Raw genomic sequence first — 13,532 nt, 5'->3', positions numbered from 1 at the left:
TGCTTTTTGAATGGGTCTTCCTGGGCTGGGAGGGTGGAGGGCCTGACACTTGCATGTCAAAGGACAGTAGCCTGCCCTCACACAAAGGACTGCCACACCCCCTACTGGAACCCTGGCAGACAGGATTGAACTGAAAGGGGACCTTGTGCACTTCTAAGCCACTCTTTGAAGTCTCCCCCACTTCAAAGGCACATTTGGGTATTTAAACAGGGCCTCTGCCCCTACCAACTCAGACATTTCCTGAGAAGAAACCTGAACCTGCATACTACCAAATATCAGAGAGATTGACACCCTCCACTGACCCATCACCTTCTTTGGCAGAGACTAGGTCGGGGAGAGGTTCAACCTCCTCTTCCATGCCCTCATTTGTCACAAGGAGCATATTGACCTCAGACCTCTCAAAATGAGGCTTGAGTCGGTTATGATGGAGAACCCTTAGGGGGTGTCTAGGGGTCTTGAGGTCCACTAGGTAAGTGGCATCCCCATTCCGCTCCTTGATCTCAAATGGGCCAGACCAGCGGTCCTGGAGAGCCCTAGCCTCTACTGGCTCCATTACCCAAACCTTGTCTCCAGGTGAGAGCTCAACCAGAGTGGCCTTCTGGTCATACCACTCCTTTATCACCTCTTGACTGGCCTCAAGGTTACTCTTGGCCTGCTTCCAAAAAGCCTTGGGTTTGGTTGTGGAGGGCCAGTATATAGCTAACCACATCCTGGGGAGGTGCTTTGGGAGCTTTCTCCCATCCCTCCTTGACTATGCTTAGCGGTCCCCTGACAGGGTGACCATAGAGAAGCTCAAAGGGGCTGAACCCCACCGCTTTCTGTGGCACCTCTCTATAGGCAAACAGCAGGCATGGCAAGAGGACGTCCCACTTACGCCTCATGGCCTCAGGTAGGCCAGTGATCATGCCTTTAAGGGTCTTGTTGAATCTCTCAACAAGCCCATTGGATTGAGGATGATAAGGGATGGTAAACCGGTAGGTCACCCCACACTCATTCCACATGGACTTCATGTACGCAGACATGAAGTTTGTGCTTCTGTCAGACACAACTTCCTTAGGGAATCCCACACGGGTAAATATTCCCATCAGGGATCTGGTCACCACTGGTGCAGTCACCGTTCTCAGAGGGATTGCCTCTGGATAGCGGGTGGCATGGTCCACCAAAACCAGGATAAACCTGTTGCCCAGGACAGTTTTGGGGTCCAAGGGACCAATGACGTCGATGCCCACCCTTTCAAAGGGGGTGCCAACAACGGGGAGTGGGATCAGGGGGCTTTAAGCCTTTTCCCTGTCTTCCCACTAGCCTGGCAGGTGGGGCAGGACCTGCAGAAATTATCTGAGGCCACCCGCATTCTAGGCCAATGGAAGTGGATGACAAGCCTGGCAAAGGTCTTGTCTTGGCCCAAATGTCCTGCGAGGGGGATGTCATGAGCCAGACCCACTAGGAAGGCCCGGTAACACTGGGGACCACCAGCATACCTGCTGCCCCAATGGCCGGAGCCTTAGGCTCACTGTAAAGGAGATCATTCTCCCTGTGGATGTGGTGATCGCCAGAAGCTTCACCAGCTGCTTGGGCTGTGGTCTGTTGCCTCAGAACCTTAAGGGTGGGGCATTCCTTCTGCGCTTTTCAGAATTCTGCCCTGGTTGGCCCCCCCTTTACTTGGCAGCCAGCAAGTTCAGGCAGGTTGCTCAGGTCAGCTATGTCCTCTCCGGTTGGCTCAGGAGCCTCCTCAAGGGCCCCGTCCACCACCATGGGAACATCTGAGGTGGGTTTCCTGTGCCTTTTGCCCTTCCTCTTTGCAGCTGTCTGGGCCATTGCTCCAGGCTCCAGACGCCCTTGACTCCCTTCCCGGGCATCCATGGACCTTGTGGTCATGCAGACCCACTCAGGCAAACCTAACATCTCCAGGTGGGATCTGACCTCTACCTCCTTCCAGGCAGTATCAATCAATCAATCAATCAAAGAGATTTATAGAGCGCGCTACTCACCTGTGAGGGTCTCAAGGCGCTAGGGGGAGGGAAGGTGGGTGGCGGGCGATCATTGTTCGCAAAGCCAGGTTTTAAGGCCCTTCCTGAAGAGTAGGTGGTCTTGGGTCTTGCGGAGGTGGGTGGGGAGGGAGTTCCAGGCTTTGGGGCCAGATATGAGAAAGATCTGCCTCTAGTGGTGGTGTGTTTGATGCGGGGGACTGTGGCTAGAGAGAGGTCGGCGGAACGGAGGTGGCGTGAGGGGGTGTGGAAGGTCACTCTTTCGTTAAGGTAGGATGGACTGGTGTTGTGGAGGGATTTGTGTGCGGGGATGAGTATCTTAAAGGTGATCCTTTTGTCTATGGTGAGCCAGTGGAGGGATTTGAGGTGTGGTGAGATGTGTTCATGGCGGGGGAGGTCGAGGATGAGTCATGCTGCTGCGTTCTGGATTCACTGTAGTTTGCGCTTGAGTTTGAGTGTGGTGCCGGCGTAGAGTGCGTTGCCGTAGTCTAGCCTGCTGCTGATGAGTGCGTGGGTGACTGTCTTTCTGGTCTCTGTGGGGATCCATTTGAATGTTTTTTTCAGTGTGCGGAGTGTGTTAAAGCATGAGGAGGTGATAGCGTTGATTTGTTGGGTCATTGAGAGGTCGGGATCCAGGATGATGCCGAGGTTGCGTGCGTGGTTGGCGGGGGTGGGCGCGGGGCCCAACGTGGTGGGCCACCAGGAGGAGTCCCAAGTGTTTTTGTGTGGGCCAAAAATGATTACCTCGGTTTTGTTGGAGTTGAGTTTGAGGTAGTTGGCTGTCATCCAGGCAGCGGTGTCAAGGAGTGCAGCGTGTAGGTTGATTTTGGCGGTGGTGGCATTGCGGGTGAGGGAGAAGATGAGTTGTGTGTCATCGGCGTATGAGAGGATGGTGATACCGTGGGGTTTGAGGATGTTGGCTAGTGGGGCCATGTAAATGTTGAAGAGTGTGGGGCTGAGGGAGGAGCCTTGTGGGACTCCGCAGGTGATTTTGGTGGTGGGGGATTGGAAGGGTGGGAGTCGGACTTTTGGGGTTCTGTCGGTGAGGAAGGAGGTGAGCCAGTCAAGGGTTTGTGGCGGATCCCAGCGTTGTGGAGGCGTGTGCGGAGTGTGTGGTGGCAGACAGTGTCGAAGGCTGCGGAGAGGTCCAGGAGTATGAGTGCAACGGTCTCGCCCCTGTCGATTTTGGATCTGATTTAGTCGGTGCATGCGATGAGAGCGGTTTCTGTGCTGTGGTTGCATGCATGTACCTCCTTCCAGGCAGTATGCTCAAGATCATTGCCTAACAGACAGTCTACAGGCATGGCAGGACTCACAGCTACTTTCAGAGTACCAGAGACCCTCCCCCATTCAAAGGGACCAGAGCCACCGGTAGGTGACTCTAACGATTGTCAGCGACTATGACCTGGTGGAATGTATTAGGGACCCTCCGCCTCAACATTCTCATCAGAATGGGCTTCTGTCCAGGCCCTCAGCGCCATTTGGAATTCCTCCTTTCTGGAGGCTTTCTGGGTAGGTACACCCATATCCCTGCAGAACGCCCTCAGCTGTTTAACAGTGTAGGTCTCCAGCATCGCCAGATCAAAATCTTCGTCTCCTGCTTGAGACCCAGCCAGAGACATGTTGAATGAGGATTTAATTTAAAAATTGTCAGGAAAAACGAAATTGCAGAAAAAGATAAAAAATCAAGTTGACCTTCAACTGTGAGAAGGAAGTGAAATACTTAGCTACTGTATGTCACTGCACAAATATAAGTCCTATCCCCACCGCTGATCACCAATGTTAAAAATTGGGTCTTCGGTTGGCAGTCAGGTTACCCCCTGCCCAAGCAAGGACCCTCACTCTAGTCAGGGTAAGTCACACACAGTCCACATTATCCTGTGCCCACCCTCTGGTAGCTTGGCACTGAGCAGTCAGGCTTAACTTAGAAGGCAAAGTGTAAATTATTTGTGCAATAAATTATACAATAACACCATATAGCATCACAAAAATACACCACACAGCATTTAGAAAAATATATAATATTTATCTGATAAGATGCAGGTCAAAGCGATTAAAATGCAATAAGTATTTGTTGAGATATCACTGTAAAAGTGATATAAAGTGTCTTAGGTCTTTTAAAAGCAAACAAAGTCTCTTTCAAGCACAAAGTACCTGGTTCGCGTGCAAAATCTCCGCTAACAACTGCAGAGTAGGAGATGCATGGGAATAAAGGGGTGTGCGTTGATTTCTTGGGCCGCACACGGCAATGCGTCATTTCGTTTTCACGCAGGGATGGCTCTGCGTTGATTTCCGGTGCTCGGTCATGGGTCCTATTCTGGTTGCGGGGTTTTCGGACACCCTGGGGACGATGCATGGATTTCCTGCGCTGGCAGGACAAAGTCACAGGAGCTGCGTTGATTCGGTGGGTGTTGCGTCTAATATTCTACCACACGGCTGGCCCTGCGTTGATTCCTCACTGGAAGTCGGGCTGCGTCGTTCCGGCTTGGCTGTGCCTCAATCCGGTGGGCCGTGCGTCTAATTTCCGGTCGCTATGCTGGCGCTGCTTCGATCTTCTTGATGTGAAGTCGGGCTGCATCGTTCCAGTTCGGCGTGCTGTGAAATTTTTACCCTGGTGCAGGCTGTGCGTTGTTTCTGGCAAGCTGTGTGTCAAATTTCAGGGCGCACACAGAGTCGTTCTTGTAGAGATTAGGGCCCTCATTTCGACTTCGGCGGTCTTTCAAAAAGACTCCTGAAGCCGCAGGTGCCACTATACCGCCAGTGCTGGAGGTATTGGTGGCTCCCTATTATGACATTTCCGATGGGCCAGCAGACGGAAACAGCGTTTCCGTCCGCTGGCTCAGTGGAAAAGTCACATCAACATTGCGGCCAGCTCATAATAGAGCCGGCGGCAATGTTGATGTGCAGTGGGTGCAGCAGCACCAGTCGCGCATTTCACTGCCTGAAATTCAGGCAGTGAAATGCGCGATGGGGCTGTGTCTGTGGGCCCCTGCATGGGCAGTGCAGGGGCCCCCAGGGGCACCCTGAGTCCCCCTTACCGTCATGGACAGGCTGGCGGTTGGGGATTATGACTGCCTGGCGGAAGCCTGGCGGAAGCCTGGTGGTCAAGTGGAGGGGCTGGCGGCATGGCCAATGCGCCATGGTCATAATACACTGGCGGAACACCGCCAGCCTGTTGGCGGTGTTACCGCCAGTGTACCGCCGGCGCCAGTGTCATAATGAGGCCCTAAGCCTTTTTGGTCCTGAGACTTCAGGGAACAGGAGGCAAGCTCTATCCAAGCCCTTGGAGAGCACTTCTTCACCACAGCCAGAGAGCAGAAAGGCAGCAGGGCAACAGCAAGGCATCAGTCCTTCACAGAAAGCAGACAGGTGATTCCTTTGAGCAGCCAGGCAGTTCTTATTAGCAGGATGCAGGTTCTGGTTCAGGTTTCTTCTCCAGGAAATGTCTGAGTTGGTAGAGCCAAAGGCCCTGTTTAAATACCCAAATGTGCCTTTGAAGTGGGGGAGACTTCAAAGAGTGGCTTAGAAGTGCACAAGGTCCCCTTTCAGTCCAATCCTGTCTGCCAGGGTCCCAGTAGGGGGTGAGGGCAGGCTACTGTACTTTGACATGCAAGTGTCAGGCCCTCCACCCTCCCAGCCCAGGAATACACATTCAAACTGCAGATGTATGCAAGTGAGGCTGAGTATCCTGTGTTTGGGGTGTGTCTGAGTGAATGCACAAGGGATCTGTCAACTAAACTGAGCCAGGCATGGATGGAAGGCACAGAAAGATTTAAGTGCAGAGAAATGCTCACTTTCTAAAAGTGGCATTTCTAAAATAGTAATATTAAATCCAACTTTACCAGTCAGCAGGATTTTGTATGATCATTCTGGCCATATGACCTTTCTGCTCCTTTCAGATCAGCAGCTACCACTCATACAATGTATGAGGGCAGCCCCAATGTTAGCCTATGAAGGAAGCTGGCCTCACAGCAGTGTAAAAACGAATTTAGGAGCTTTACACTACCAGGACGTCTAAACTACACAGGTACATGTCCTGCCTTTTGCCTACACAGCACCCTGCCCTAAGGGTTAACTAGGGCATACCGTAGGGGTGTCTTATAGGTAGAAAAAGGGGAGTTTTAGGCGTGGCAAGTACTTTTAAATGCCAAGTCGAATTGGCTGTGAAACTGCACACACAGGCCTTGCAATGGCAGGCCTTGAGACAAGGTTAAGGGGCTACTTAAGTGGGTGGCACAATCAGTGCTGCAGACCCACTAATAGCATTTAATCTACAGGCCCTTGGCACATATAGTGCACTTGACTAGGGACTTATAGGTAAATTAAATAGTCTGATTGGGTATGATCCAATGTTACCATGTTAAAGGGAGAGAGCATATGCACTTTAGCACTGGTAAGCAGTGGTAAAGTACGCAGAGTCTTAAAAGCAGCAAAAACAGCATCTAAAAAGTGGAGGGAGGCAGGCAAAAAGTTAGGGGTGACCACCCTAAGGCTGTCAGGTCTAACAGGGTGAGTATTGCTATCCCTGTGCTGCTGCTCAAATCTCCCACATATCACTTTCCAAACCTTATGAATGAATTTACAAGCCCCATGAATTAATTGGCTGTGTCGGGCAGCACTCAAGTGAGGATCCTGGAATATTGAGAAAGCATACAAACAAGGTCTACATGCCCCTTATCTGGAGTTGTACTATTTTCAGACATAAAAAGTGTTGTGGAGTTATTTAGACTATGCCAGATGCAGCAAACTCTAAATAACTCCCTAAGCTAATATGTGAGCCTACGGTACACCAGTACTAATGAATACCCACACTTAGACATAAAAGAGACAATGAGTCACTGGTTCCGCTTAACTATGTTCACCATGGCCCCGGGGGTGATGGGAGGAATGACATACTGTCTCTACATGTCACAGTGGCAGCATCTGATGACTTATCAGAAAAGTAGGACGTACTGGGATCTATTTTCCGGGGCTGTATATAGCTAATACATTTGAGGTACAATATTAGGTTTAAGGCACATCAATAATCTGTTTCGGGTTTGCTTCTTATACTCACTGGACCTGTTGATATATAGGGCACCACTAGCATCAATGGCAACCAGTTACCATTAGTTTCCTAAACTTTTTGAAGGCTACATTTAAAGGTCATTTCATTTTACCCAGACCTCTGAGCAGATGCAATAAGTAACAGATTGTGCTAATGGGAAATATGTGTAACAAAATAGTATTGTATCTTAATGAGGATAAAAAGGTGTGCAGCCAGGAGAGACAAGAGGGGAAACACTGATCTATGATACATGCTCATTTAGGGAGAATGAGAACATGCCAGCAAATAGATTATATTGGTATCTGTAAATTATAAATTAAATGTTTAGAATTTAGACAATTAAATAAACTTCACAACTAGAAAATAGCACAAAACAGACATAGAACAATCTGGTGGCTGTCTGATGCAGTGTTTCTAAGTTTGACATGGACTTGCCTATCAGTCAGTATAAATGTTTTGGGTCCATGCAAGTTAACATATTGGATGAAATAAATCATTACCACTCGATGTGCAAATGATGTCAGGAATGAGACGAGAGGGGGGCTTTCTTTATCTGCTATACCGTTACTGTGGTGAGGATATTGGTTGTGAAGAAATGACGCAAAAGGCAGCATCAAGCATGGGAGCAATGGCTGAAAGAGTTTATCTACCTTAGGGTACTGATGATGACTAATGTAGCTTAATACTAATAAAAAGCTTATCTGCTTCTCAAGAAAAAAATGGCGATGCCTTCTCATCAAAAACAGATGAGATGTCCTCCTTCCTGTAGCCTTACACGTATGGATTACCATGAAAAAAACACACCATCTGTCAAATACTTTGAGAATTAACTATCTAATTTCACTTGTCTAATTTACTTATGGGATAAAGCAATCCCACCATACAGTATAAGGATATTGCAATTCACTGAGGAGATTCAAGACCATACAGAGGATTTAAACTGAAGGCTGTGTTCCTTTATAAGGTCATGGAACACTGAGGAGACTGGCAATATCCTTATGATGTATTGTAGAGTACTTTATTGCTTATAAGACATGGCCACAACAACATACTTCCCTTAAACCGCTTAAATTATTCTCTTTCATATGAAAGAGCTAGGATAGTGACAGACATGACAAAAGCAGAATCTAATGTGCAAAATTAAACACTCCAAAAAAAGAAGTGAGACATTTGTTGCATAACAATATTAAAATCAGTTTAATGTAAGACAGGTTAAGAAATGCACAGATAAAAATGTGTAGAAACATACAGGGATTCTGTATTTTCTGTAATTAACTCTAGTGCAAAAAATAAATATATGACCATAAATAGCTCCTTTCTGCTGATCGCTGTTCATTTTAGAAAACCAGATTAGAAAAAGGAAAAGTCAGTTCTCATGTACATTGTCTAAACTGCAGTTGTAATTATGCTTCATGGCCTGCCTTTCACCTTGGCTCTGGCAGGAGCCACTACGACATAACAATTCAACTGTAATAATGTATAACAGTTGGACAGCTATGTTATTTTGTTACTACAGATGACTAGAGAAGTCACAACTTGTGTGTAATTTATTAGATAAAGTACCCCTGTCATATAACGATATTGCAAGTCACTGAGGAGTGTCATGATCATATGGAGAAATGAGGCTGAAGGCTGAGTTCATTCATAAGGTTATGGAACCCCGAGGTGACTTGCAATATACTTATCACATACTTCAGGGGATACTTTATATGTTATAATAATACATGGTCAAACCATCACCTTTCAAACAAGCCACTTAAATCCTTGCTACATAGCTCTTTCCTAGTCATATGAAAGTGAGAGCATGTTGGCAAACATGAAGAACAAAAATAGTATTTGAAGTTCAAAATTATAAACATAAAAGCTGTTATATATATGCTGCAAAAATATATTAGAACCGGTTTAATACAAGTCAGTTAAAAAAAATAGATGTAGTAGCTGAAAAGGTGTAGAAACATGCAGAAAGATTATAACTTTTCCATAATTACGTAAGGAGTTAAGAAAAATAAACATTTTGTCATACATATCTTCTTTTGGTTTGTTTCTGTATGGTTAGAGCAACAAAACAAAAGAAAGAAAAGTTACAGCTGCTTTAATTATGCTATGTGACCTGACCTGCTTTTTCCCCCGGTTACAGGCAGCAGGCATTGTGATGCCAGAACTCAACTGATATAAGCCATTACAGCTGAGCGGCTACATCGTTTCTTTTCAATAGGCAACTGGGTGTGTCACAAGTTGCTTATTATATGTGGGATAAAATTTTCCCTCTGTACATTGAAAGGATGTTGCAAGTCACTGAGGGGGTGCATGGCCATATAGAGGAACAATGCCAAAGACGGAGTTCCTTGATAAGGTTATGGAGCTCCAAGGTGACTCGCAATATCCTTTCCAGGGAGTATGTTATTCCTTATAATATATGGTCACACCATCACCTTTCCCACAAACCACTTAAATTCTTGGTGCGTAGCTCTTTGATACAAAAGAGAGAGCATGTTTGCAAACATGAAAAATAAAAATAGAATCTCTATTGCAAAATTAAAAACATCAAAAAGCTGTTAGATATTTGTTTCAAAAAGATATTGGAATCAGTTTAAAACAAGACAGTTTTTAAAAAGAAAACAGTAGAAACATGCAGAAAAATGCTAGCTTCTATATAATTACCTAGGAAGTGCAACAAATACAGGCTGTCATAAATATCTACTTTTTGCTTGTCATGGTACAGCTCTTAAAACAGAGAAGGAGAAAGAAAAGTGATGTTTCGTTTTCGTTCTTTAAACAGATGCTTCAATTATGCTCCATGTCCTGACCTGCCTTTCCCTTCACTGCTGGCTCTGGCAGCAGGCACTGTGGTGTCAGAGCTCAACTGTAATAACTTATTATTATAATAAATGACTTGTGACCACCCAGTCAATGATTATAAAGAAATTACGTCAGAACGAGATTATTACATTTGACTTCTGACATTGTTTACATCCGCTGACTGGGTGGTCGCAAGTCACATATTATAAAGACATTTGAGGCAGGCTTTTATACGGGGATTGCAGAATCCACTGTATTCTAAAGACATCACAGATACGATTTTATACAGGGATTGCAGAATCCCATGTGTTATACGGAAATAACAGAGTTCCTTTTATACACGGATTGCAGGCTCCCATGTATTATAACAACCACAGTATCCAATGGCGGGAGCACTCCCTAAAGGTTACTGACTGGGTGGAGTTTTGCCCTGTACTTCCCCTCTGGCCTTTTTATTCCACCCGGTCAGCAGCTACCTGGCAGTGTCCTGCTCCCTTGATAAGAGACTCCAATATTAAACATATTGAACAATTCCCGGAATTACATCAAATTCTCTCACAAAGCAATTCTGTGGTTTATGCAGCTCATATGTAATTTCTAGAAATTAATTGGTTTAAGTACAGAATGGTTTAGGCATCTTTGTTCTTCCCTACTCTTCACCTCTAGGCCAGACCTCAGTCACATGTTTACCAGGCAGAGACACCCTAATGCACTATGTTTGTTTACATACGGTTGGGCTCGTCCTTATTTTTATCAGATTTCGGTAACCCTCTGCCTCCAGTGTATTTTGACTTTGCAGTGTAGGGATTCAACTTTCACAGACAAACATGGAAATACTTAATCATGCATAACCCCTTCTAGTACTACTGATTTGTATATCCCTAGTGAGAAAAATAAAGGTTTGCTGGAGTATTAACTTTAAAAAGTTTATTCTATCATTTATGTATCTGCCGAGAATCCTTTAAAGGACAGAAACCAATTTCAGACGTATCAAAATTCACTTCATTATGTGAAAGTTTGTGCTGCATGGAGGACACCGGTTTTTCTTAAATTGTTATTGTTTTATTGCTAGTACATGACAATTTACTTTTTGTGCAGTACACTGTTATAACTTTCATGCATTTCTATTAATATGTTCGTGTAAATCAGCAGTAAACTATGTAAAATCGAATAATCTGCAATATCTTCTTTAAAATAATCATGACGCCCGTATAATAGTTGTAACACAATGCCACTTTACACACCTTTGCATGTGGCCTCAAATGGATAAAAGTTAACGGTACCGAAACTAAGGTACAGATTAGACCCTAATTTCAAATTATATGTTTATGTTTCAAGAAGTAGCTGAAATGCTCTCTCAAGCCAGATTTGTTTGTCTGATTCTTCCATTAACATAAATTAAATCTCATTAGGAGCCGTCTGTTGCGCCACTTGTCACTCCCCTCCATCCAAACAACATCACGCGTATTACCTCCAGACATTTCAGGTCTTATTTGAACAAAGTACGAGCCATGAAGCTCCATCACATCTTCAGGCCCGGCAAGATGGCAGCAAATTACATACAAACATACATTGTAAACATACATAGATGGAAAGAGGAGCTTATACGGACTCCAGCCGGGCACTGCTTCGGCGTAGCTCTCCCTGCACACATGCCATTCATTCGGGTGCAGCGAGCAGAATCTGACGTAATTCTCACACAGTTACCGGCTCAATATTTTAATATTAACCACACTGGACTGACCACGAAAATGAACAGAGTGCACCGGTGGCAGACCACAGCGAGGAAAGGCCAGTCCCTATGGAGACGGATTAAGCAGGGAGGCATACGGTATTATTTGTTGGCAGAAGGCACCGCGGCATTCCGAGCTCTTCCTGGTTACTAAATATAGCAATTCAGGTTCGAGTGGCAGTCTTCTGAGGAAGGGCAGGCATCTGCCAGCGGCGAGCTTTAGCGCGCAGTGCCCGGGTGGCTCGGCTCATGCATGCATACGTCCCCGGCCGGCGCCCCTACCTTGGCGTAAGAGTCATTCCTGGTGAACCACTTGAGGATCTCCATGTCCATGCCAGATCCTCGCCGCGTCCCCTAAAGCGAGACCGCCTGCTCCGGATCTCCCGACTGCACGTGACAGAAGAGGGGGTTAAAATCCCACCCGCTCGGCGGCCGATGCGAGGACGCCAGACCGGAGCTCCAGCATTGTGTCTCACCGCATCCGCGCTCGCACATGCACCGCAGCCCAGCAGCCAGCGCCCGTAGCTTGGCAACTGCAGCTCTTTAATAGGTAGCGTTAAAAAAAAATATCCCGGTCCTCGTTCAGCTGCTCCATATTCGTATGAGTACTTCGCAGCACTAACCCACACAGAGCAGCACTTACGAATAATGCAGACATCGAGGAATATGTTATGTAGCAATCCTACTGGATGAATACGATGGTTATGACGAGAGGTTTGTACTCTGTATTCTCCAAACTAATGGAAAACATCTCTGAGTATGAGCATTCATCTAGGGCCCACTGTGCAATGCAAAAACCCAGAATTCTTTAAAATAGATCTCTGACCGCGTTATCTCTCATTAATAAAATATACATCAAATAACAATGTAAATGCGGTCCTGGCTTACCAATGTTTGGATCATTTTATGAATGCTAATGGTACACAACAGGGGAACGGCATTGTTACATCAGCCTTCTGCTGCTTGGTGGCTCATTAAACATATCATGATAATGAAACTGTTTTTAATTGGGTAGTTTCCTGCAACACATCCTTTCCTCTCCGTTGTGGCCCTTGTTCCAGAGAAGATATATTTATGAAAGCAGGAGAGGTCACTGGAATGAATACACACTGTCCAAGACAAGGCGCAGTAGCAATATTGTACATGCATACAAAACTTGGAAAGCGCAGGCCTTGTATTCCGATGAGTTAAGGTAGTAACTAGAGAGGGGCTGTGACTGCACACAATACTGTTGTTTAAAGTATTGTCGTTTTAAAACACATTTGTTTACTTCTTATGGTTTTGCTAAATATTGCTGCATATTGACTAAATGATTTAGTTTCGCACACCAAATGAAAACTTTTTTTGGGGGGGTTTCACTTGATGGCAACGAGTTAGGAAGGACTCTTGTCCCTTCTGAAGTCCTTGACTGTCGTCGGAGGTTTCACAGTCCCACCGAGGATCCGAATATAATTGATTCAGAAACTGAGCCTCCAACTGGAATGAGTTTTGGTCTCCATCCTTGCAGTGAGTTGCAGGAACAGACACATTAAGGCTATCTAGTGTTAGCGTGTCTGACCTTAATAAGTAAACTTACAAGGGGACGCAAATAGGTTGATGAACCTTTTGACTCGCAATTAAGACGTTCTTTCCATAGATCCAGTACATAATAATCAACACACAATAGTCAATAAACAATTAGTAATCATCAACATCAATAATCAATGGAGTCAGTAATTGTTGCGCACCATGATCTTTCAGTCATGAATAACTGCACCATTAGTAAAAGTTTAGAATGTTTATTTCCCTTTATTGACAATGCTTAGTTCATGTAGATTAATCTCAGAATCAAACAAAACACCTACAGAAACAACACTGGTTGTCCAAAGCGGCGGAAGAAACGTAATCTAATCAAAGCTTGAACTACAACACATTCTAAAGTTATGGTGCAAATCAACAGCAAAGTCAACTGCGTCAACGTTATAACATA

The 13,532-nt window shown here is 45.6% G+C and overlaps 1 protein-coding gene across 2 annotated transcripts in view; it reads right to left on the bottom strand.

Moving 5' to 3' along the window:
* Positions 1 to 12,086, bottom strand: part of WDR17 (WD repeat domain 17) — an 811,699-nt gene extending 799,613 nt beyond the window's left edge. For both annotated transcript variants that reach the window (XM_069244628.1, XM_069244620.1), the window contains exon 1: positions 11,846 to 12,086. In XM_069244628.1, the coding sequence (XP_069100729.1) occupies positions 11,846 to 11,896 (51 nt within the window). In that variant the 5' untranslated portion in view covers positions 11,897 to 12,086. The remainder of the gene's footprint in view (positions 1 to 11,845) is intronic.
* Between the last annotated feature and the right edge of the window lie 1,446 nt (positions 12,087 to 13,532).

Source organism: Pleurodeles waltl, chromosome 1_2, assembly GCF_031143425.1.
Source record: "Pleurodeles waltl isolate 20211129_DDA chromosome 1_2, aPleWal1.hap1.20221129, whole genome shotgun sequence".
NCBI lineage: Eukaryota > Metazoa > Chordata > Amphibia > Caudata > Salamandridae > Pleurodeles > Pleurodeles waltl.
Note: the sequence above shows the minus strand (reverse complement) of the source record. Positions and strands in the feature narration are given on the sequence as shown.